The sequence below is a fragment of the Odocoileus virginianus genome, unplaced genomic scaffold (assembly GCF_023699985.2).
Source record: "Odocoileus virginianus isolate 20LAN1187 ecotype Illinois unplaced genomic scaffold, Ovbor_1.2 Unplaced_Scaffold_2, whole genome shotgun sequence".
In the NCBI taxonomy this organism is placed as follows: domain Eukaryota; kingdom Metazoa; phylum Chordata; class Mammalia; order Artiodactyla; family Cervidae; genus Odocoileus; species Odocoileus virginianus.
In genome coordinates, this window is record NW_027224264.1 from 603,753 (window position 1) to 626,342 (window position 22,590).

The window sequence follows — 22,590 nt, forward strand, 5'->3', positions numbered from 1 at the left end:
TCCTCCCCTCTCTGTCCATCCATCCACCCCAACCCTGCGTGGCGGGGGGCGGAGCAGAGAGGGGAGGGGGGAATCGAACCCTGGGGCAGTAGCCGAGCTGCTAAACTGCTGAGCTGGTTTTCACTGAAGTGGGAGAAGGAGGCTGTGAGGCAGGTAGACAACATCCTGTTGTTGGGGCGCTCCTTTCTCTTTTCTGAACATCTGGCTGAACAGGGAGGCAGGTGGCTGAGTCGTGTCTGGTTGTGGCAGCAGCAGCAACAGCGGCCTGTCTCTGCTCCGGTCCCCCGGCCATGGACGCGGTGGCTGTGTATCACGGCAAGATCAGCCGGGAGACGGGGGAGAAGCTCCTGCTCGCCACCGGCCTGGACGGCAGCTACCTGCTGAGGGACAGCGAGAGCGTCCCGGGCGTGTACTGTCTGTGTGTGCTGTGAGTACATGGCGGGCCTGGGCCCCGCTGCCCGCCGCGTGCCTCGCGTCCCGCGCGGGGGGTGTCTCGCCTGGGCTTCCTGCTCTTCAGAGGGTCCTCTCCAGCGCCTTTGGGGGCGGCAGTGGAGGGAACGGAGCCTAGAATTTACCTTTGCTGCCAAAAGGACCCAGGCTCCTGGCTTCAGGTCGGACCTCTGGTAGAGGCCAGCAAAGTGGAGGCCTGGGATGAGGCAATGGCCAGATTTAGGGCCGCCAGCTCCTCAGAGCAGAGGCCTCTCTCTCCAGCCCTCTGGCGATGGCTTTGCAGGTATCTTCCCACAGGAAGATTTCAAATTCAAGGAGAGCAAGAAGGCTAAGAAACGGAATCCTTTAAGACAGCAGTACCAGTTAGGTCAGGATGCGGGAGAGAGGGACGTTTCTGAATAAAACCGCCTCTCTGGATTTGCTTAATTAGCTTTCTTTACAGGAGTTGGAGGGGGGTGGGGTTGGGTTTCAGAAATAGGGCCTTTCCGTGATAAACGCTAGGAGACACAATAGTTGTAAAGGGCATGAAGGGAAAACACCCTGGTATGATTCAGCTTTGCCCTTTACCTAAGCATCTCTTGGTCTAAAGCCCCATTTTGAATCAGATGCACCTTCGTCTTTGCTCCAGGGCTCCAGGATCAGGCAGAGCTGAGACCTAATCTTGTGCTAGTCTGATGTGCTAATCTTTGGCAAGTTAACCTCGCAGTCCTTCAGCTTTCTTGTCCAAAAAATGTATAGAATATTACTACCTACCTCATAGGACTGAACATTAAATGCTGTAATGCACGTAGAAAATTTAGCACTGGACCTAATGCATACTAAGTGTTCAGTAAAAGTAAGCTGTTGTTGTTATTATTATTTTTTCACTCCCTTTCAGTGCTTTTTATTATATACATTATATATATATTTCAGTCAATATCTTTAAGTACTCACGGGGCATTTCTAAGGAAGTCTCTAGCTCAGTCACTGTTAGCAGGGTAAAAACACTCATGAAAACAGCAGCCCTATACAGTAACTTCTAGACAGAAACAAAATGAGGGAAGATGCTTTTAATTTTGGTGTCTGATGATACATGGCAAGATTTTGAAGTTCCTTCTGGGGCATTGATGAGAGATTGTGTTGAGCCTGGTGTTAGAGGATTTTCATTGTTTATTGTGATTTTTTAAATGGGCAAGGCATATTTGTGGCAACTCTCAGACCATGCTAAATACGCTTGTTATAAAAGCTTCAAGGGAAATATGTGCAAGCTAATGAATCTCTTGGGCTCATATTTTAGGTTTTCCTTACATTATTGTTTTTCCAAAGTGAAAACTGGGGTAGGTCAATGAAAGCCAGCTCGTATTCCTAGGCTCTTTTCTTATCAATATAAGGTGGAGGAGTGAGAGGACTGGTGAAAGGAGCTTCTTTAGCAAAGCTCACCAAAGGAGGTAATGGGACCCTCAACCTAGAGGTAAAAATTAAGGTACAAAAAGCCTGGGAAGGGAAGGAAGAGCTGGGGACAGTGCGTGGCAGGATGTTCCTAAGACTTCAGATGCACTGGCCTCTTTGTTGTTTCTCGAGCTTGCCAAGCTCCTCCTTGCTTAGGATCTTCACACTTAACTGTCCCTTTTCCCTCTTCCTTGACTAGCCTCTAAAATAAGTACCTTCTCCCTGTCCCAGTTATAATGTCACTTTATTTTTCTTCTGGGACCTTTCAGCTGCCTGAAAGGTCTTGCTGGGCTCTCCTGCTAGAATGTAATCTCTCTGGGGACAGAGACACCATCTCCCACACCAGGAACACAGCCTGGCGTGCAACAGGTATCATGAGGCATGCAATAGGTGCTCAATAAATATTTTTGAATTAATGATTGAACTGTCAGGGCAAATTCTTTATTGCAGTAGGCTTTTGGGCTGATATCAGGAGGCCAGGCTGTGGCCTCTGGGACGTCACTCAACTTCTGTAGGTCTTGGTTTCTGTATTTGTAAAACAAGAATAGTGATGTGTGCTCTATCTTCTGCAGAAGATTATAGTTGGCAAAAGATGCAAAAGAGAAGGATAATCTTAGCCTATTACTCATATAGGCCAGGACCATGTAAGGAATTAATTTAGGCAGATGGGAAATTCTCAGATTAAGTTTTTTGCCCGAAGTGAATCTTGCCTAAATGCAGTTTTTATGACTAAATTCTCTGTGCAAACCTTTTTATGAAGTAGCAGAAAATAATCAGCAAATTGGGAGCCCCCCTAACATATCTTTCAGTGGGCACACTGGGCCTCCAAGTCCTAGAGGGTGATGGCCAGACTGCTGCAGAGGGAAGACACAATGATACATCGCCTTTTATGACAGTTTCTCAGCTTTTTTTTTGAGCCAAGGATCCCTTCTGATAAGCATAAACATTTCATTTCCTCTTTTTTAGTACTACACTGTAGTAACAAAGTCAAATTTTATTTTGAAATAAACCATGTACTCATTTTAAACCAAAACACATATAGTTATGATATACAGTAGAAATAACAATGTCAATGGTGTCATATATAAATGAACAACAAAGTATAGCTAACAAACATGCATTGACTGTAGTTTTCACTCAAAATAGTTTCTCATTCTGTCTTTTGTTTATTTTCATTGTCCAAGAAGGTTTGGTTGAGCTTTAGTTTCTGTATTTTTATTGCAGAAATAACACATCGCATGTGCCTTTCGAGCTGTGGTAAGGTGGCTTAGTTGCTCAGTTGTGTCCGACTCTTTGTGGCCCCCTCTGTAGCTTGCCAGGTTCCTCTGTCCATGGAATTTTCCAGGCAAGAATACTGGAGTGGGTAGCCATTCCCTTCTCCAGGGGATCTTCCTGACCCAGGGGATCGAACCCGGGTCTCCTGCACTGCAGGCAGATTCTTTACTGTCGCAGCCATCAGGGAAGCTGAGCTGTACTTTATACTATACTTTTTCACTAGATTTGCTCCTCTCCCCAGTTCTGAATCCCTGATCGTGGCCTTTTCCTCTGGTCGTTTTGGAAAACTGAATGTCAAAAAGTATTAAAGAGATCTTCCATTGATAGGATTGCTCACCTTCATTTAAAGCAAGAAGTTTTTCTTCCAATTGTTTTCAATAAATAAATCCAGATTTTGGCATAATAAGTCTATTAAAAATAATTCCTAAACACCTATTCATATTATAGAAAAAATTTAAGATGTAGATAATAGGAATGAGAGAAAATCATCTATAGTTTTATAACTTAAAGACATTTATTGTTGAAAATTAAGTGGTTTTTCTTCTATATTTTAATAAAACAAATTGCTTTGTAAACACATGTGCTCTTCTACTACTGTATTCTGCTGCATTTTCCACTTAACTTGAAAAAGGCACGTTTGTATATAATGTTCTTACAAGTGATTTTAAAACATTATTTTTAATAGTTTCATGATAGTCCAACCAATCCAACTATATTTTCCTTAACCAGTCATCTATTTTTAGACATATGAATCATTCCATTCTTTTTTTTGCTATCATGAAGTTTGTCATGATTCATATTTGAATCCCTAAAAGTTTCCTCGTATTTATGCTTACTTCCTTATAACAAATTTCAAGATGTGTTATTTTTAGATCAGAAAACATGAATAGTTTAAGATTCTTGATGTATACATGATCACCAAATATTTTTTCCCAAGTGGTTATTCCAATTTATATATATATGCTTACCAGTACTGCATGAAAGTGTCTGTCTCACTGCATGCTCCCTAGAAATGAGTATTCTTGTTAAAAAAATTCTTGAATTTTGATGTCTTATTCTTTATTTCGTATTTCTTTAACTAGTGATCAAGTATCTATATGGTTGGTAAACTGTTGTATTTCCTTGCTCATGAATTGACTCTTTGGTGTGTACTTTGCCCAGTTAACTATTTGGATCTTACTATTTTTCTGAATACAATATGAGTTTTTATATACTAATCCTTGATCTGATGTATCTTTTCTCAGTTTAGTGTTCGCCATCACTTTTCTTTGACACACAAAAAATTAACATTTTTAATAAAGCCCATCATTCATTTTCCTTGTGTTTGATTTCTCCCTTTGCTTCCCAACGTAGGAAGTTCTTTGACTTGCAGAGATGTCCTATAACTTCACTTCAATTTTTGCTTTAAATTTATGATTTGGTTAGTTTATGTTTAACTCTTTAATTCCATTTGGAGTTTTATTTTCATGTGGAGAAAGGATCTAATTGATTTTGTTTCAAAATAGCTAATGATTTATAAATAGAACTTCCATTCCTGATTGATTTATTAACCTAGTTTATCATATGTTAAATTCTTACATATAATAGTTACTGTTTTGCAGTTATCTATTTGGATCAATTGGTTTATTCTTGTAATACTAGCTCTGTAGTATGATAATATTTGAATATATTAAAAAATTATTTGCTCCTCTTACCTGTTGGTTCTTCAAGATGCAATCTACAATAATTTTATTAAATTAAAAAAAAATCCCACTGAGGTTATGTTAAACTCATTCATAAGTTAAAGAGGGATTGTCGTCTTTAAAGAATTTAGTTTTTCCATCCAAAAACCTGATCTGTCTCTCCATTTATTAATTTTTTCATTTACATTCATCAACAGAGTTTTATAGTTTTCTTCCCATTGGTCTTGCATATTTTTGTTAGGTTTATTTCTAGTTACTGTGAGTATGCATGCATGTGTCTATTTTTTTATTTCTATCATAAATGGAAAATTTTCCCACCATATTTTCTTTTGCAACAGAAAATCTGCTGACTTTATGTGTTTTTTGTATTTATCCAGTATACTAAATGTTCGTATCCATGCAAATAGTTTAAATTCAACTTAATTTTATTCTTTTAGGTTTTCAAGGTATATCAAGTTTCTTTTCACGAAGGTACATGTGAGCCCTCACATTTCTTTCTTTTTCACTTTCAATGTAGACAACCATTGGGAAAGTCCTAAATGCCCACTGGGATAGTTTGATGGTGATAAGAGAAAAACCAATTAAAATATTTAAAATAATTAGTTTGAATAAATAGTTTATTTCTGTACTTTCTGTACATATCTGAATTTGCTACTTTTATCTGATGAAAAATTGGGAAGAAGAAATGCTTTTATATTATTTAGCCTCAGGGACACATAATGAAGTCATTTGACATATGTGTCTTTAGATAAAAGGATAGTTATCTTTTTGTCTTTTAAGATTTAAATGATGACTGGGAATAAAGTGCCTATCAAACAACTGAACTGGAGAAATGGGGGAAGTAACAGGGACAAAAGAAAACTCCAGCTTATCAGTTGTATTTAAGGGGAACAGAAGAATGAGAAATTATAAAACTTAACGAGTTAGCTTTTGAATACAATTGGCTATGTGTGTTGGTGCCGCATTTATCTTCATGATAATTTAGGCCGCTAGAATTATTTTGGATTATCTGAGTACAATCCATTAACGGCAGAGCAAGCCTGAAGTCCAGTCTAGGATTAAATTTGCAATACACAGGTCACCAAAAGGACAATTCACAAGCCAATAAATCAAGTGCTGACTCTGGTTGACAATGTAAAAATTAAAGTGTAAGATTAGTCTAAAGATGTCATTAGCTTAAAGCAAAAGGGAAGCCTAGGTTGACTCTTTGGGGCTCTCCCCATCTGGTCTCTATGCTTTAGCCCCTTCCTTTGCTCTTTTTTCCAATCATAAGGCCAAGCAGACTCCTTCCCTTTTTGAGAAATATGCTTTTATAAAGTTTTTTTTTTTTGATGTGGACCATTTTAAAAGTCTTTATTGAATTTGTTACAATATTGCTTCTGTTTTATGTTTTGTTTTTTTGGCCATGAGGCATGTGGGATCTTAGCTCCCCAACCAGGGATTGAACCCTCACCCCCTGCACTGGAAGGTGAAGTCTTAACCACTGGACCGCCAGGCAAGTCCTGGCTTTAGGATTCACCTAAAGATCAGTTTGTTCAGTCCCTCTGATGTAAGAGAGAGACAGCATAGAAAAATGGTTAAGAGTTCATGTCTTACAGCCAAACCCTCTGGGTGTGCATCCCAACTGTGACCCTTACCCGGCTATTTTACCTTGAGCAAGTTACTTAAATTATCCATGGCTCAGGTTTCCTATCTGTGGAAAGGGGAATGGTGATACTAATACTAGTCACCTCATAGAGTTGTGAGAATTCTTGCATGAGTTAACATTTACAAAGTTAATATGTAGTAGGTTTTCGTTAATACAAATAAAAAAATCTATAAATAATTGTGAGACAAAGTTAGAACTTTGTATGAGTACGTAAATAAAGCATTCTGTGGCACTTCAAGGGAAGAAGAGATTATATTCATTGTCATGACTCATTGAAGTTGGTTTTACAGAGTTTTACCATCAAACTTGAAGCTGAATGACTTGCGATGGTTCTGAAAACTCAAATTCACTCTGAAAGAAAGAAGATTGAGGTATAGGAAACTGGAAAACCTCTTGAATCGGAGAACACTCTCAGTAATGATGGCTTTGTATAGGATACCATTCCTCTGGATATAAAAGCTCTGAAATAGTTGTTAAAAAATCAGTCACATTAGAATTGTGCCTTGGATTTTGCACATAAATTTGTGTGTACAGACATAGACAGCCTGGGCACTAGCTTGTTTTACTTGTGGTGTCATGAAGTCAGGTGTAGCTCAACTTTTTCTTTTGTGTAGCCCTTGAAGTGGTATAAAGAAGGAATTGATGTGGTTTTGTCAATTTTAAAGCAAGATCTGTCCCCATTGCTGACCTTTTGAGAGAATAAGAAATAAGTCGGGTTGCTTTCTTCTTGTCTGTTTCTAACCAGGACACTTTTTTAAGGAACTGGGGACAGCTTTTTGAATCAGCTATTTGAATCAGTTCTAATGAGATGGATGAAACTGGAGCCCATTATACAGAGTGAAGTAAGCCAGAAAGATAAAGACCAATACAGTATACTAATGCATATATATGGAATTTAAAAAGATGGTAACGATAACCCTATATGCAAAACAGAAAAAGAGACACAGATGTACAGAACAGACTTTTGGACTCTGTGGGAGAAGGCGAGGGTGGGATGTTCTGAGAGAACAGCATCGAAACATGTATACTATCAAGGGTGAAACAGATCACCAGCCCAGGCTGGATGCATGAGACAAGTGCTCAGGGCTGGTGCACTGGGAAGACCCAGAGGGATGGGATGGAGAGGGAGGCGGGAGGGGGGATCAGGATGGGGAACACATGTAAATCCATGGCTGATTCATGTCAATGTATGGCAGAAACCACTACAATATTGTAAAGCAATAGCCGCCAACTAATAAAAATAAATGAAAAGAAAAAATTGGGGACAGCTTTTGAAAAGATAAAGGCACGTTTTAATATTAGAATCAACACATGCTTTGTAGTCATTGAAATGCAAAATATTTGTTTTTTTAAGAAAATTAGTTAATGGCAACAACAATAAAATTGCTTTCTACCAATTATTAATTTTCTAGATTTGTTTCTCATGATAAATTTAAAATTCCAGGCTTATCAACAAGTGTGACTAACAGTTTGATGCAGGAAGGAAGTTAAAATTACAGTATATTTGGGACTTCCCTGGCTGTCCAGTGGTTAAGACTCTGCTCCCAATGCAGGGGGCACAGGTTTGATCCCTGGTTGGGGAACTAAGATCCCACATGTATCACAGCTTGCCACCTCCCCAAAGATTACACTACTACATTCTTGGTTTGTCTATATTAATAGGGAGTCAGAGGAAAATTAATCCTAAAGGGATGTCAGTCAGTTCAGTTCAGTCACTCAGTTGTGTCCAACTCATTGCGACCCCATTGCACCCCTGTGCCCCCAAGCACACCAGGCTTCCCTGCCCATCACCAACTCCCGGAGCCTGCTCAAACTCATGTCCATTGAGTCAGTGATGCCATCCAACCATCTCATTCTCTGTTGTCCCCTTCTCCTCCTGCCTTCAATCTTTCCCAGCATCAGGGTCTTTTCCAATGAGTTAGTTCTTTGCATCAGGTGGCCAAAGTATTGGAGTTTCAGTTTTTTAAAATGAACAATATTTTCCTAATTTGTGATTTGCTTACATTAGATTTTTAAAGCTTCAAATTGTAATTTCACTTCTGTTTATTTAAAAAAATGTTATTAGTCAGTTTTATAACATTATAAGGAAAATTAAGAGACCTCTCTGGTTGTCCACTGGTAAGACTCCCATTGCAGGGAATACAGGTTTGATCCCTGGTCAGGGAATGCCATGGCATGGCCAAAAAAGAAAAAAAGGAAAATTAATATGCAAAGATGTATTTATGTTAATTTAAATTTGTATTTATATACATACAGAGATAGTTTTGAACAGTAGTCAGAGTGGCACCTTTCTCTCCTTGTGTCCGCTTTTTTCACATACCATCATTTTATATTGATGTGGTCCATGTGCTTAAAATTTTTTGAAAAATATAGCTTTCTAATATCTTTGAACTTTTGTGTAGTTTTGAACCATTCTTTCTGCTGCCATTTCTTAATTTTGAGTTACATTACATTAAAAATGAGTTACATTTAGGTTAATTCTGTTTTTTCACTTTAAAATAGAACTCCTATGAAAATCTTGGTCAAATTGCTTTTTCCATTTCATTCCTTAGAGCAAATGAAGATAAGGAAGGTCATTAGGTCAAAAATACGCAGTTCTATAGCTCTTGTTATAACTTGGCAATTTATTCCCTAAAACAGTGATTTTTCAGTGGATGGGGAGAGAGCATGTATAGTTTGGAAAAGAGATAATCCATATTTTAGTTTACTTTTACATTATAAGATTACTATTTCTTAATATAAGCTACAGAAAACAAAACTGTGACATTTTGTTGGGGAAGAAAGAGTAAGAAGTTCAGAAACACTGTTCTATGAAGACTGAAGCCCTTGAAAAAGCTTCAGCTTATATTTAAATAAAATTTCATTCTGAAAACATAGACTGAGTGACTATGGGGGTGGCGGCACAGATGCGCCCACGGTGAGTGAAAGAAGCCAATGAGGTGTCAGCATTTTCCATGCATTTTTAATCAATCCTTCTGTAACTTTAATGTGCCTACAAATCATCTGGAAATCTTGTTAAAATTTCAGATACTGACTCAGCAGTTCCAGAGTGGGCCCGAGATTCTACATTTCTAGCAAGGTCCCAACTGATGTTCTGCTATTACCCTGGGAATATAATTTGAATCGTACTGTTTTAAATCTCTTCCATCAGTGGTATATGAGAGTATACCCATGAGAGTTGGCTATGGGAGATCTTTGGTCAATTACTCCAGCAACTTGGAAGTGGAAGAGATGAAATGCTGGCTTGTTTGAGGGGGGAGACAATTTTGCTCACTCAGAAATCGAAGGAGCTGGGGCGTAGGAGACTGTTAAAGTTGGATGGGTTGATCACAAGGAGTTTTATGTGCCACTAACATCAGGTTGTTCAAGACTGAAGAGGTAAGGACTTTTGAAGTGGTACTCAGGTTCCTGCTTCTTAACTGAAAGTGCGATAAGATCAGATTCGTTAGGAAACAATTTTCAAAACAGACTCATTTATTTTGACTAAATCAGGCTGAATGATAGTAGAGAGATAGATTCATTGTATCTTTTAGAAAACCATTGTTTGAGAAAGTAGAAAACCAGTTGCCTATGATTTTGCTTGCCCCCTTGCTGAGATTTTAAATAATTAATTTCCAGAACACCTCTAATGATACTGAATTATTGCCATTAATCGCTTTCCATAGCGAAAATGGAACTAAATAAAGGCCTATGCTATTTCCCTGCTCCTACCTCCATTTTCCTTTTTTTTTTTCTTTTTTGGTGGCATGAGGGGTCTTAGTTCCCCCACCAGGGATTGAATCCAGACCCCTGCAGTGAAAGCAGTAAGTCCTAGTCACTGGACTGCCAGGGAATTCCCTGCTGTGTAACTTTAAGAAAACCACTTAAAGCTTTATGTTTGGAGTTCTCATAGTGAAAAATGGAAATCGAAGTGCTTGCCTTGTTCCCTGTAGAGTACTTACTGAAATCAGTGGATTTTGAGGTACATTTCAATTGATTAAACAATCAAAAGGCTTTACAATGTAATCTTTTATTTTTATTTAGCATATTATATGTGCTAAATAGTATATTATATGCATATATCAAGCTATTTTATATATGATGTAAATATTCTGGCAAATCTTTATAACAAAAATGAAACATTTCCTGTAATCACAGCAGTAAATTAAATTGACCCTTTTTTGGATTTCACAAATTGAATGAACCTGACTAAAGTGTTTTAGACCTAATTTTTTTTATCCGTTAGGTAATAGTACTCTTGGATATTGATTAAAAACACAGTAATTTAATCCACATATTTAAAGACTTTTAGTTCTATAAGCGATTAATGATAAGTGAGGTCAATTACTCCAGGTTGACCCTGTTTGAGATACTTTAGATTCTTTAGGTTCTTTTAGATTTAAACACATTTATTTTTACCAGAGTTTAACATGTATTCTAATCAAAGATATATTTTGACCCAAACTTGTGCCAAAGAATAGCAATCAGAAAATGTCTGAAATAAAACTGTGAATATTCAGATTCATAATTTGAAATGATTCAGCATAAAGTTTATTGTACTTTTCTAGGAAGCAAAGGTTTGTGAGGCAAATTAAATAGCAGTACCATATATACTGGGGCTTCCCTGATAGCTTAGATGATAAAGAATTCGCCTGCAATGCAGGAGACCCGGGTTTGATCCCTGGGTTTGGAAGATCCCCTGGAGAAGGGAATGGCACCCACTGCAGTATTCTTGTCTGGAGGATCCCATGGACCGAGGGGCCTGGCAGGCTACAGTTCATGGGTCGCAAAGAGTCAGACACGACTGAGTGACTAAGCATGCACGCATACACTATATATGCTAAAATATAGTAAATAAGCTATATCCGTTACAGGGTGGGAATCAAAAGCCAGGGCTCTAGAGTCAAAAAGGTCTGATTTAAAGCCCCAAAGAGGTCTGATTTAAAGTGCTTGATTTGTAGTGTGGCTTTGGTTACTTAACTTTTCAAAGTTTCAGTTTCCTCATCTATAAAATCAGTTTCACAATATAAAGCTCATAGGATTACTGTGGGGCCCAAAAGAGATAATGTATGTGCTGTGGGCTGAATTGTGTCCTTGTCAAACCCCTATGTTGAACTTTTAACTCCCAGTGTGGATGTACTTGGAGATAGGGCCTTTAGGAGGCAATTTAGGTTAAACGAGATCGTGAGGGTGCGGCTCTAATTCAATGCGTCTTGGCCTTATAAGAAGGGAAACAGCACCCTCTCTCAATGAATGCACACAAAGAAAAGGTCGTGTGAGCGCACAGCAAGAAGGTGGTTGTCTACCAGGCCAGAAAAAAGGGCTTGGAATGAAACCTATGTTGCTGGCACCTTGATCTTGTACTTCCAGCCTCCAAACCTATGAGAAAGTAAATTTCTTTGGTTTAAGCCACCCAGTCTATGGCATTTTGTTATGACTAGTACAGATTTTGGTACTGAGAAGTCTAGTGGTGTTGTAACAAACACCTAAAAATGTGGAAGTGGCTTTGGAGCTGAATCATGGATAGAGACTACAGTAGTTTGGAGATGCATGCTAGAAAAAACCTACATTACTGTGAACACAGTGTTGGTAGAATGATGGATGTTAAAGGTTATTCTGATGAGGTCTCAGGTGAAAATGAGAAATGTGTTGTTAGAAGCTAAAGGAAAAGCCATCCTGACTATAAATGGCAAAGATCTTGGCTGAACTGTGTTCTAATATTTTGTGGAAGGTAGAGCCTGAAAATTGGATATTTAGCTGTGGAGATCTCTAAGCAAGGTGTTGAAAGAATACCTTGGTTCCTCATGACTACTTATGATAAAATGCAAAAGGAGAAAGATGAAGCAAAGAAGGAGTTGTTAAGCAAAAAGAAACCAGAATTGAAAGATTTGGAAAATTCTCAGCCCACTCAGATGGCAAAAAATGAGGAAGCTTGGTCTGGAGAGAACACCAAGGGAGTGGCTGGACAATTGCTTCTTAAGTAGATTTCCCACGATGTTAACTAGTCATCTCAGCAGAAGCCGGGAATAGAGTTTGGACCAAAGCATCAGCGACACTGTCAGTTTGGACCAAAGGGAACATGATAGGGTAGCAGAGCAATTTGGCTGCAAAAATGCATTATCTTTCAAGAAAATGGAATGATGATCTTGAAAGCGTTTCAGAGATCATCAGGGCTGCCACTCCCAACACAGCACCAGAGTGATAAGCCTAGGAGGGCAAGGTCACTTTCACCTAAATTTCCAAGGCAGGATCAGTGCCCAGCAGAGCCAGGAGGGCAGGGCAGCTGCTGCAGAGCCGCGGGGGTGACAGCGCCACCCGGTGGGCTGGAGGGTAGAGCGTCAATTCAAAAAGGATTGTCCTCAAGCATTAAGATCTAATGGAATGTGCCTTATGAAATGTTGCACATTTCGGGGACCTGTTACCCCTTTTCTCCTGATATCTCCTTTTTGGAATGAGAATATCTGTCCTATCCTTGCCTTGCTGTATTTTTTAAGCATGTGACTTGTCTGGTTTCACAGGTTCACAGCTGGAGAGGAATTTTGACTCAGGTGCCGTCAAACCCCACTAGATGATATTTAGATTAGACTTTGGGCTTTATTTAGACTGTAGAGTTTATGCTGCAATGTATTGAAGACTTTTGAGGCTGTTGGGATGGAATGAATGTATTTTACATGAGAGAAGGTGTGAATTTGGGGGTGCCAGTGTTGGGATACTATGAACTGAATTATGTCCCCCTCCCCTCAAATTCATATGTTGAAGCTTAACCCCCAAAGTGGCTATGTTTGAAGATAGGCCTTTAGGATGTAATTAAGGTTAAATGAAGTTGTAAGGGTGAAGCTCCAACCCAATGGGATTGGTGGCCTTTTAAGAAGAGAGATCTTTTTCTACACACACACACATACACACACACACAAAAAAGGAAAAGGTCATGTGAGCACACAGCAAGAATGTGGCTGCCTACAAGGCAAGATAAGAGGCCTCAGAATAAAACTTATGTAGCTGGCACCTTGATCTTGGATTTCCAGCCTCCAGGACTGTGCAAAGATAAATTTCTTTTGTTTAAGCCACACAGACTATGGTATTTTGCTGTATCTGTCTGAGCAAACTAATACAGCAATGTAAAACTCTTGGCATGTAGTAGAAATCAACTATACAGATATGCAATATGCATACATATTGAATAATTGGGGACAATATTTACCCCATCTAAAAGGACAAGCTGATTTCAAGTACTTTGGCAGGACTCCTTTTTAATTCAAATTATTATTAGTACTATATTATAAAGTTACATAATAATAGTAACATCATAGGGATATAGCACATTTATTGTATTTATAATTAATATCATTACTATTAATTTAGGTAGGCTTCATAGTACCTTAGCCCAGTGAATGTTTTCACCTTAAGGCTCAATATGTACTTAAAAAGCAATATAACTAGACTTTGTTGAATCTATGTAGTAATTTGTCGTCATGTGCGTGCTCCATCATGTCCGACTCTTTGTGACCCCATGGACTGCAGCCCACCAGGCTCCTCTGTTCATGGAATTTTCCAGGCAAGAATATTGGAGTGGGTTGCCATTTCCTACTCCAAGGGATCTTCCTGACCCAGGGATTGAACCCACATCTCTTGTGTCTCCTGCATTGGCAGGTGGATTCTTTACCAACTGTGACGCCTAGGATGGCTTAATAATTTTTCATTTTTACCAATTACAATAGGTCTCTAGTTTCTTTCTGTCCCAGCAGTCTCTCAACTTGATAAGTCCTTAAGAGTGTGAGTGCCCTCATTTTAAAAAAAACGTAAAGATAAAGAAGGCTTACTGGAAACTGTGACTAGCTAGATATAATGTGTGAGCAAGCTAGATTCCCCAGGCTTTTATTTCTATGAATGACTTGGTGCCATATAGCTGTGCCCCAGTATATGTATATTTATATGTAATAGTTAAAGCTCAAATTTAGAACACCCATTGTTCTTTTGGAATTTTTCAGTAATGAAAGTTTATTCTTTCACAGGTATCAAGGTTACATTTATACATACCGAGTGTCCCAGACAGAAACAGGTTCTTGGAGTGCCGAGGTATAGCTCTTTTATTTATTTTTGCTTCTGGGGGTATTGGGGAGCCATTTGAGTTTTACATTGCTTTCATAAAAGAGCCATCAAATCCTACATTCCCCAAATATTCCTCCAATTCAAATCACTAATGCTCTAATCCAAAATTGTTCATCGATCATTAAAAAAAATTTTTGGTCCCAGTTCTGTTCAGCCACCATTGTATGGAGTGTCTGACTTTGGAGGAAAGATAAGAAAGCTAAAGGACTGTGTTAAAAGTTTTAGTACCTAAGTGAAATTTTAGAAAGTCTATCAAAAATATATAAAAGAATCAAATCTATAATTATTTACTAAATAATACTAACACAAGTGGTTCTGTGGGGGATCAAACAACATGACTCTTGTTTTCTAAGAGCTTATAAGACCCTTGAGGTGATACCAAATGAATTCAACAGCAATGTGAGAGCCTGGTGTTTGCTGTCAGGTTGATCTGGGTGCACGTCTTGTCCACCCTCACCCCGTTTCTGAGAGGTCTCTGACCTTGGGTAGGTTACTTAACTTTTCTTTGAACGAGTTTCTTCATCTGTAAAATAAGGCTAAAAAGAGTCACTTACTCATAGTATTCATTTTGAAGATTAAATGGATAATGCGTAAAAAAAAAAAAAAATAAAATAAAATAAAATAAATAAATGGATAATGCGTGTAAGGACAGCTCTTAGCCACAGGCCTAACTAGCAAAGCCCTCAACCATGGGAACACACCCAAGTTGCTGAACGGCGTGATTATATACAGTTAAGTGTTACACATTTATCTATCATGAGAGTTTGAAGAATAGAGGATTTTCCAAGTATTAGGGTAATAAGGCTGCTCTACTTTGGGGACAGGACTCCCCGCTGAGCCATACGGAAGGACAAGGATAGGTGGGAAGGAGAGAGAGGGGATATAGTAGCTTTCGAGCTATGCTCTGCAAAATCCTAAGGTCCTTCCATCTGGGTGCCTTGGAGTTGCCCAGGGGGTTATAGGAGGAGAGGAGAATGTGCGGGTATGCTTTGGGTCCCCAATTTGTCTTTAATCTGAGCAGCTCTTTATTTTGCTTAGCAAGTGGGGCTCTGAGAAAGATTTCATTAGAAAAATGGATTCTGATGGCTTTGAAAAATTTGAAAGTCACTATGCCATTGCAAGAAATGCCTATAGAGTGGATCTCTTTCTACCTACCAGGGTAATATATTACCCTGCTGTCAAAATAGAGGTCTCTGCAGTGGAAACTTCTGACTTCAAATGATTTCTGACTCTTATATAAAAACAGTCTGTCTTTATAACGAAAGCACTTCATCGTGAGCTGTTTGAAAACGTAAATGCTAATATCAACCCCTATTAACAACACATTCTATGCATTTAAGAAACTCTAAAGACTAGACTTAAAAAAATTAAAATAGCTCTTACCTTTAAAGATGCATCAGTAAACTAGAAAGCACAAATTGCACACTACAAATGTTTTGGACTACTGAGATAAATTAGGGCAAGTTTTCAAACACGTTGTTGCTTTATATCAGGATAATTAATGCCACGATACTAATTAGAGGAAAAGCAGTACTATCTCTAATCAGAACTGTTTATACCTGTTTATTTTAAAAAATTCTCTGCATCACTGCAGAGATGGTTGAATAGGAAATGAAATTTCATTTATTATGAGGAATTGTAGCATTTGATACATACATATATATGTGTATATAATTTGACCAGAAATAGCCCTTCTCCCTAGAGAAGTAGCCTTCTGCTTCTGAAGAATATTCTGTATGAAAAGGATCTTAAATTAGTAGGGTTTAGCTAACCTTTTGTAATTCATTTTCTTCCATTTCAAGTATAACATCACACATGGAGTGTTACATGTTTTTGATCACGTTAGGAAAGAAAAGGCTTATTGAACACAAATGCTCTCTCATTCTGTTGTCTGGTCTGACCCGTTAATCTAATAATATTGTAATTATCTGCACCAAGAGAGCAGAAGATTGGCATGTTTTCTCCAAAGGGAAAACAGTTAAAAAAAAAAAACACTCTAGATTTATTTTTGAAATGCATTGCATTTTCCCCTATCTACTAAATTTGCCTTCTTAGTTACATTTTTCTTAAGGTGAATATTAAACTAGTGTGTATTCTCAGAGCTCATATCACCTGACTGGAAGAAATTTCTCTAGAGCATATTGAAGACCAGCTGTGATCCAAAACATGTTTCCATGGATAACTAAGAGATGACAGTATGGGAAATGTGCAAATTTGAACAATAGCTGAGTTCAGTGACAGGATGGGAGATGTCAGTGGTATGATTCTTATGGTAAATGTATTTTCAAAATTGGGTAAATAACAGATATTTATATTGCTTTTTGGAACAATGCTTTAGTTTGCTACCCTGCAGGAAAAATCTTAACAGTAGCACTTCATCTTCTGTGCAAGGATTACGCTAGAAATCGAGGTATGTCTGCGATTTGTTTCAAAGAGTGGAGTAAAATTGAACTCTGGATCCACTCAATTATGAAAGACAAATATGATGTGAATTTCTCATTTTAGATAGAATTTTAGGTTTTATCGTTGCCCCGTATATTAATTTATCTCATGTGACTCAGGGTAAAATTTAGCCAAATTGTTAATTCAGAGAATTCTACAGACAGTCACCCATCGTTTATTAATATGTACATTGTCTGTGGTACATTATAAGAAATGTACTAACACCCCTCTGCTGACTTCAGTGCTTTTGGGCTTTTTTGGATGTTTGATCATCAGTGGATCAGTAGATGTTAAATAATTTCACTTATTGACCTAAGCAAAGCATTATAAATTCGGTCACTTACCTGCCGGTGCAACATTGCATGCCAAATTTCAATTGCTTTTTTACATCCCGTGCTATTATTCCTCTCTGTTAGCGTGGATAATCAAGGTTAACTACATATAAATCCCCATACAAAAGATGCTTCTGTTGATAAATGGTTTTACAAGCCACAAGAACAGGTGAAAAAAATGTGTGGTTTGAAATCTTTCCATACCGGGGGAGTGTATAGTTTCTCTTCTGGTCTGTGACTCTAACCTCACTAGAACCTGTTTGGTCTAGTCCTAATCTGAGAGGAAAAGCACTGGGTCCTGGGATCTAGGGCCAGTTCTGCCTCTGGTGATCTGTGTGACTTGGGCAAGCTGAATTATCTCTTTGTATTGTCATTTTCTTATCTGTCAAATGGGAGTAACCAAATCATTCAAGAACAGCCAGTCTGTCAAATAGTGGGGGCAAGAGATGGGAAAGGGCTTTGAAAATGAAAAAGTACTCTAAGGAAGATACAAGAAGTTTATCTTGTGCCTACTGCCTGCCTTTGTCATTTGGAGATTCTATCCTGGAGCCAAGGAACTCTAGGACTTCTGTAAGAATCCAGGGAATTTTGGACTCCTGTAAGAATGGCCATGTTCTTTTGGATGAAGTTTCAAGAGAATTCTGGAAAGGTGTTTTGACCATAACGGTAGAGCTGAGGGAGAGAGTATTCTACATCTACTGAGTAGCTATGTGGGCCTCTGAGTGGACACTTACTTAAAACTGTTAATAAAAAATAAATAAAAACAAAACTACTAATAAAAAGAACTTTTCAGTGTTTTCAATGAAAAACTATTTACCCTGATGTAGGAAATGACCAAGAGTTACAGTGGATAGTGTACCTTCAGCATTTAGTCTAGTTGACAGAAGTCTGTCTGCCAGCCTTCCTGTTTTCTCATTAAACGCTAACAAATGAACAGCTCCCACCTCAAAAATTTTCCAGATGGAAGAGCTGAAAAACAGCTTTCTAAAAAAAAAAAAAAAAAAATCTCGTCATTGTTCAATCGCTTATAGCAATACTATTTTATTTTATGCAAAATGACAGTTTTGAGCTGATGCCTAAAGCTTGACTCATAAGCTTTTGCAGGAAATTGTTGTTGATTTCAAGTAGTGTCTTTACAAGAGAATTGATGTCAGGAAAGGAGTACATTTTAATAGTCACCTGCAAATAATGATCCCTTCAAAACCAACCAGATAAATAAATAAAGGTGACCTCAGAGAGTCTTTCATTTTCATGTCATAGAGAAAACCTTGTCAAGTGAAGTGTTGATGGAGGGAACAATTTGGGGGAGATAGGGAGGTTTCTAAAGCAGGAAAAAATTGAATGTGAAGGATGAGGCAGGACAGATTGTGGAGTCAGAGTATGAGGACTAACTAGCCCTGCATTTAAAATGCAATTTTAAATTTCCTGTGTAGCATTTTACATTGTGGAATGATGACAGGGAAAACGGGTGTTTGTTTTGTTTGCTTTTAAAATTTTTCTTGGTTCTTTAGGCTTTTTATTAGTGACCTGCAGAATCTGTGTTTTTTTTCCCTGTTTAATTTCCTCCCCTCCATTGGTGAATTCATTGTGGGTAATGGCTTGTATACCCTTAGAGGTTTGGGATGTATGAAGGGTGGCAGGTGGGAAGGGCAGGGTGATGAGCAGGGGTTTGTACAAACAGATACCACCCTCGGGAGAACTGAAATGACAGCTCATTAGCTCCTCTTGCAGGGCAATTCAGCCAACCAACGTGAGCTCTTCTAGAATGTTGTTTTTTCTGCTTCCTTCTGTTTTCAAATATTTGAATAAGTTACACAAATGTTACCTCTCTCGGCATCCCTTATACATTTTGTAGGCCCTTTTTGTACAATTATGAGGTAGATGGATAATCTGCTTGACCTTTTATTTTCCAGACAGCACCTGGGGTACATAAAAGATTTTTCCGGAAAGTAAAAAATCTCATTTCAGCATTTCAGAAGCCAGATCAAGGTATTGTAATACCTTTGCAGTATCCAGTTGAGAAGAAGCCCTCAGCTAGAAGTACACAAGGTGCTACAGGTATGGTTTACTGTCCTTCTTTGATAGGCTTTGGAAGCTCAGGGCTATGAGTAGACCCTAGTTATAAACATATAGTTCTGTAAGAAAAATACAAGCAAGGAGATCAAACCAGTCAACCCTAAAGGAAATCAACCCTGAATATTCATTGGAAGGACTGATGCTGACGCTCCGGTACTTTGTGCACCTGTTGCGAAGAGTTGACTCATTGGAAAAGCCCCTGATGCTGGAAAAGATCGAGGGCAGCAAGAGAAGAGGGCAAGAGAGGATGAGATGGCTGGATGGCATCAAAGGACATGAGTTGAGCAAACTCCGAGAGATAGTGAAGGACAGGAAAGCCTGGCATGCTGCAGTCCATGGGGTCACAGAGTCGGATGAGACTGAGCAACTGAACAACAAAGAAAAATGCAACGAGAAAGTAGATGGAGCCGACAGCCCAACTGAGGGGAGGCTGTTCCTATGCTATTGGATTTCCACATGCTATACTATGAACTTTTAATAAAACTCTGCAGAAATGTAAAAAATGCTATGAGCCACAACATTTTCATCTCTCTTTTCCCATCTTGTTTTCCCAAGCCTGTTTTGTGGCTCCATAAGTACCATTTCACTTCACGAATTCAGACACAAATCATTTGAAATATAGGACAATTCTGAGTACATCTGGGCTTGTTCTTTACCTTTACTTAGCAGATAGTGTTCTCCCTTCAGGGGTGGAAAGGCTAATGTTAGGTTGGTCCATGTGAGCCTGATTTCTGGATTTGTGATGCTTGAATTAATAACATTTTATTGTAGCAAAGGAAAGGAAGGTAGTTGACTTTATTATTCCTTTAGTGCAAGTTGTTAAATCTCTTGAGCAAAGCCGTTTTAGTGGATATGTCAAGCTAATGACCGAACACTAGCCAGTGCCCTCAGCTGTCAGATTTGTGATAGCTGACATCTATTGAAAGGGGTTAATCACTTGTCTGAAGTAAGAGGATACATGTTGATTGAAACAATAAATATTTATGATAAAATTAAATGAGTTGTTATTTCGGTTTTTGACAGGACCCAAGCTCAGGCATAAACTGACAATTAGACTCAAATGGTGAATTAAATTGAGTAGTTAGCTTTTTGAAAAGAAATGTAAATAGAACTCCAATTTACAAATTGGCTCAGTATTCTATTCTCTGTAACAGTTTTAAATACTAGTTGCTTGAACTAGATCATGGGAATGTATCTTTGTGAACTTTATGCAGTGGGAAATTTTATAAGTTTGAGTTAACTTGTAATTTTAATAGCTTGTAAATTTATCTTTCCCTGATTTTTGTTATTGTTTTTCTTCAGGAAGAAGAGACGATCCTGATGTCTTCCTGAAAGCACCATGAAGAAAAGGAAAACACACCTTGTACTTTATTTTCAATAATTTAAATATATGCTAAGTCTTATATATAATAGATAATACAGTTCAGTGAGCTACAAATGTATTTCTAAAACCATCATAGCCCTGTAATGGAAGCATCTAGCATGATGTTAAAGCTGAAATGGACTTTTCGGATAATGAGGAGCTTTGAAATGAGGATTGGGGAAAAATAATTCCACAGATTATTTTCAGTTATTATATTTACAAATGGGAAACGATTTAAAAAATAATGATACTTTATAAAAGATTAATGTCATTTCTTGCCAAATATAAATAAAAATAATCCTCAGTTTTTTTCAAAAGCACCATTTTTAGTGAAATATTATTTGATAGCTACTGATTTGAAAATGTCTTGCTTGATTATATGGCAGGAAGCTGGTTCGTGTCCTTCATCTTTGTCACGTGTGGTTCTACATTAGGTATTATGCTCTCCACTAGCTATGATGTTGTAGGCTCTTTGGGGATTTTTGAAGCTGTGCCCTGTGTGTTGAAAGGAAGTTCCAGATAAACAGTGAAGAATTTCTCTTTAATTCTGAAAGCAACCTTCTTGCCTAGTCTTACCTAGTGTTCTGATGTTGGACAGTAAAATCCACAGACCAGTCTGGAGTTTAAAAATCTTGTAATTTAAAATATACTCTAAATGTTTATTATATTTGATGCTATAGGATTTGAAATTATATTACAAATCCGATGAAGTGGGCTTTACTTTTTTTCATTTACCTCTACCACAGTAGTTGCCACTCCATGTAAAACCTCATTTTGAAAGGGAGCTTTAGCAGCTGCGGCTCACTGGCCGTGGCTTGTGAGCAGCTGGGTTACAAGCCGTCTCCTATGAGGTGACCAGACAAGACCATTAGAAGCTTACAGGTTACATTAATTTTGAACAGTTCCAAGTGATTGCAACCTAAGTGAGAGCCAAGATTTTACACAGTGTTGGATACTGGTATTTTCTTTTCATATTTATATTTTCATGACTCTTGCAATTCGATTATATGTCAAGTTGCTCAGAGAATTCATTCATTCAGCAAACACAATAGGTACCAGCGTAGAGAAGTGAGAAGACCTGGCCTCCATGGTCAGGTAGCCCCTTGCCTAGTTGGACAAGAAAACAGTCAATAAAAGACAATAAAGAAAGTAACAATAAAACACAAGAAAGTAACAATAAAAGTTGCTAAGTACATGGTAAGTGAGGGTCCCAATGTGTAGGTGGATCTGTCTTTTTTCTAAATGTTCTACTCCATTTATAGTTATAAAATATTGGATATTCCCTGTGTTTTACAATATATCCTTGTAGCGTATTTTATACAGAATAGTTTGTACAATTCCCTACACCTTTATTTCCCCTCCCCCATCCCTCTTGTCATTGGTAATGACTAGTTTGTTTTCTATATCTGTGTTTATATTTTTATTTTTAAATTCACTAATTTGTTGTATTTTTTAGATTCTATGTATGTGATCCCATATAGTATTTGTCTTTCTCTGACTTGTTGCACTTAGCATAATACCCTTTAAGTCTACCCATGTTGTTGCAAATAACAACATTTCATTCTCTTTATGGCTGAGTAGTATTCCATTGTATATATACCACCTCTTCTTTATCCATTAATCTGTTGATGGACAGTTAGGTTGCTTCCATAGCTTGGCAATTATAAATAATGCTGCTATGAACATTGGGGTGCACATATCCCTCAAATTAGTGTTTTTGTTTTTATTTCTATATATACCCTAAAGTGGAATTGCTGGATCATATGGTAGCTCTATTTTTAGGTTTTTTTTTTTTTTTTGAGGAAC

The 22,590-nt window shown here is 38.0% G+C and overlaps 1 protein-coding gene across 1 annotated transcript; it reads left to right on the forward strand.

Annotated features, from left to right (window-relative positions):
- Nucleotides 1-159: 159 nt before the first annotated feature.
- Nucleotides 160-21,104, forward strand: SH2D1A (SH2 domain containing 1A). The gene is made up of 4 exons (XM_020901032.2): nucleotides 160-427; nucleotides 14,475-14,538; nucleotides 19,259-19,403; nucleotides 20,724-21,104. Exons 1-4 carry the CDS (start codon nucleotides 291-293, stop codon nucleotides 20,762-20,764), a joined length of 387 nt encoding a protein of 128 aa, XP_020756691.1. The 5' UTR covers nucleotides 160-290; the 3' UTR covers nucleotides 20,765-21,104.
- Nucleotides 21,105-22,590: the final 1,486 nt, after the last annotated feature.